Source organism: Bison bison, unplaced genomic scaffold (genome assembly GCF_000754665.1).
Source record: "Bison bison bison isolate TAMUID 2011002044 unplaced genomic scaffold, Bison_UMD1.0 scf7180017864364, whole genome shotgun sequence".
Classification (NCBI taxonomy): Eukaryota; Metazoa; Chordata; class Mammalia; order Artiodactyla; family Bovidae; genus Bison; species Bison bison.
This window is the reverse complement of record NW_011494936.1, coordinates 3,560,700-3,562,544: the sequence shown is the minus strand read 5'-3', so window position 1 is coordinate 3,562,544 and position 1,845 is coordinate 3,560,700. Positions and strand designations below refer to the sequence as shown.

General features: G+C 59.0%; 1 protein-coding gene across 1 annotated transcript in view; it reads right to left on the bottom strand.

The window, feature by feature from the left end:
• The window catches only part of EVX1 (even-skipped homeobox 1), a 7,314-nt gene that overhangs the window by 4,324 nt on the left and 1,145 nt on the right, over positions 1-1,845 (bottom strand). The window contains exons 2-3 of the mRNA XM_010855417.1: positions 725-971; positions 4-156 (exon numbers count right to left, since the gene is read on the bottom strand). Of these exons, the coding sequence (XP_010853719.1) occupies positions 4-156; positions 725-971 (400 nt within the window). The remainder of the gene's footprint in view (positions 1-3; positions 157-724; positions 972-1,845) is intronic.

Sequence of the window (1,845 nt, the reverse complement as noted above, 5' to 3'; positions counted from 1 at the left end):
GGCAAGGGCAGGTGCGACGGGAAGGGGTAGGGCAGGCCGCCCGCGGCCGCGGCGTGGCTCATCATGTACGTGTAGAAGGCGGGGTCGGCCGGGTGCGGCCACGTCATGGCTAACCGCTGCCGCTTGTCCTTCATGCGCCTGTTCTGGAACCACACCCTGGCGGGCGGGAGGAGAGGAGCGGGTTCGGCGGCGCCCGGCCCGGTGCGCAGAACCCACAAGTCCCGTCCCACCGCGGGCGACGGTGAGGGTAGCATAGGGAAGAGCCGAAGAGGAGCTCCTCTGGGCGCGGGCAGATCCCCCCACCACCCTCTTGGATCTGGAATCCCTCCCAGACAGGCTCTCTCCCTCCTCCCCTCAGCCCTCGCTGCCAGGACGCCCAAACGCAGTGTGGGTGGGAAAGTAGTGGGGCAACTAAGACCTCCACCGGTCTGAGGCAGCAGGCAGCGATCCCCTCAAAATACGTCCCATTCCTGAGGCTCTCCCTGGAAGCACTTCCTTGTCACCTGCCCAAGCACTTCATCCCCGCTGTTTATTTGGCCACGAAAGAGTGTCTCCCCTAGGGGCAAATCTGCATGCACCTGGCTCCTGCACCAGGCTTAGACATTCCCGGCCTAGCTGCCCTGTAAAGAGACTCCAGGCCCTACTTCCTGGTTCATGATTTAAGAAGGTGGTATTTACTTCCTCCTGACGGAATGCATCCTCCCTCCTCCCTGTGGCTCATACCTTGATTGTGGTTTCCGGCAGGTTTAGGGCAGCCGCCAGCTCACATCTCCGAGGCCTGGATACATAGTTCTCCCTGTAGAATTCCTTCTCCAGTCGTGCAATCTGCTCCCGGGTGAAGGCAGTCCGGTACCGTCGCATCTGGTCACTAGCACTGCAGGCCAGGGTGCCCTGGGAGCCACCGCTGCCATTGCTTTTGGGGGTCTCGCTGCTGCCGTTGGGACTGCTGGCCAGTGCCTCAGAGCCAGGCCCTGTTCAGGGAGCCCAGAGTATAGGCACACACAGAACACACAACAGATACAGACACTGTTGATGTGGGGCTGTAGGCCTTGGTTGATGGGTGTGGAGGAGGTGATGGAAAGGGACATCCCCCCTCTTCCCAGTAGCCCCAGACTCTACCTCTGCTAGGGTGGCAAGGACTTTGAGAACCCAGGAATGGAGGACAGAGGCTCACCATTCAGATGAGCACATAGCAGCCATTAGGCCTGGCCGGGCTGCTGTGTTAGGCCTGCTGGGTACGAAAGCCCCAGGTGCCCTGGCCACCTGCCTTGGGGCACAGGACAGATGCAGCCACTCTGAACTTTCTGCCCACAGTTGACAGGAGTGGGCAAGGATATGCATATCTGACAGTCAAGTGAGTTGAGATGCCCCCTTTGTGCTGGAGTGTTGTAAACTTGGGTCCTGGTGCATTGTTGGATGTTGGGCAGGGACTGAGTTTCCTTGCTTTGTGTGCCAGATGGCTGGTGCAGGTGTGGGAATGTACACTAGGCTGCGTGTGCTGTGGGAATGGCCCAGGAGTGTGTGTATGAGTGTCCTATTGCCTGACTATATATGAATGGAGTATGGGTTACTCTGAGGGTATGCTGTGGTTAGTCTGGATTGAGTGGATTAGATGGCAATGGGTGGATGCGGGTTCTCAGCAAGGTGTTGGCTGCCAAGGCCAGGGGGTGGGTTTTCTTCCACACCAGGGTCTTCTCACCCACCAGCACAGCTTTGTGGAGGAGTGTCCGCTGGTGGGCTCTTCCTCCTAGCTTTCCACCCCTCTCAGGGAGACTCCCTTCCTGATCATTCACCTAGCCCCAGGTCAGGGAGGGGTTCTCCAGTTATAGCAGTGACACACAACTC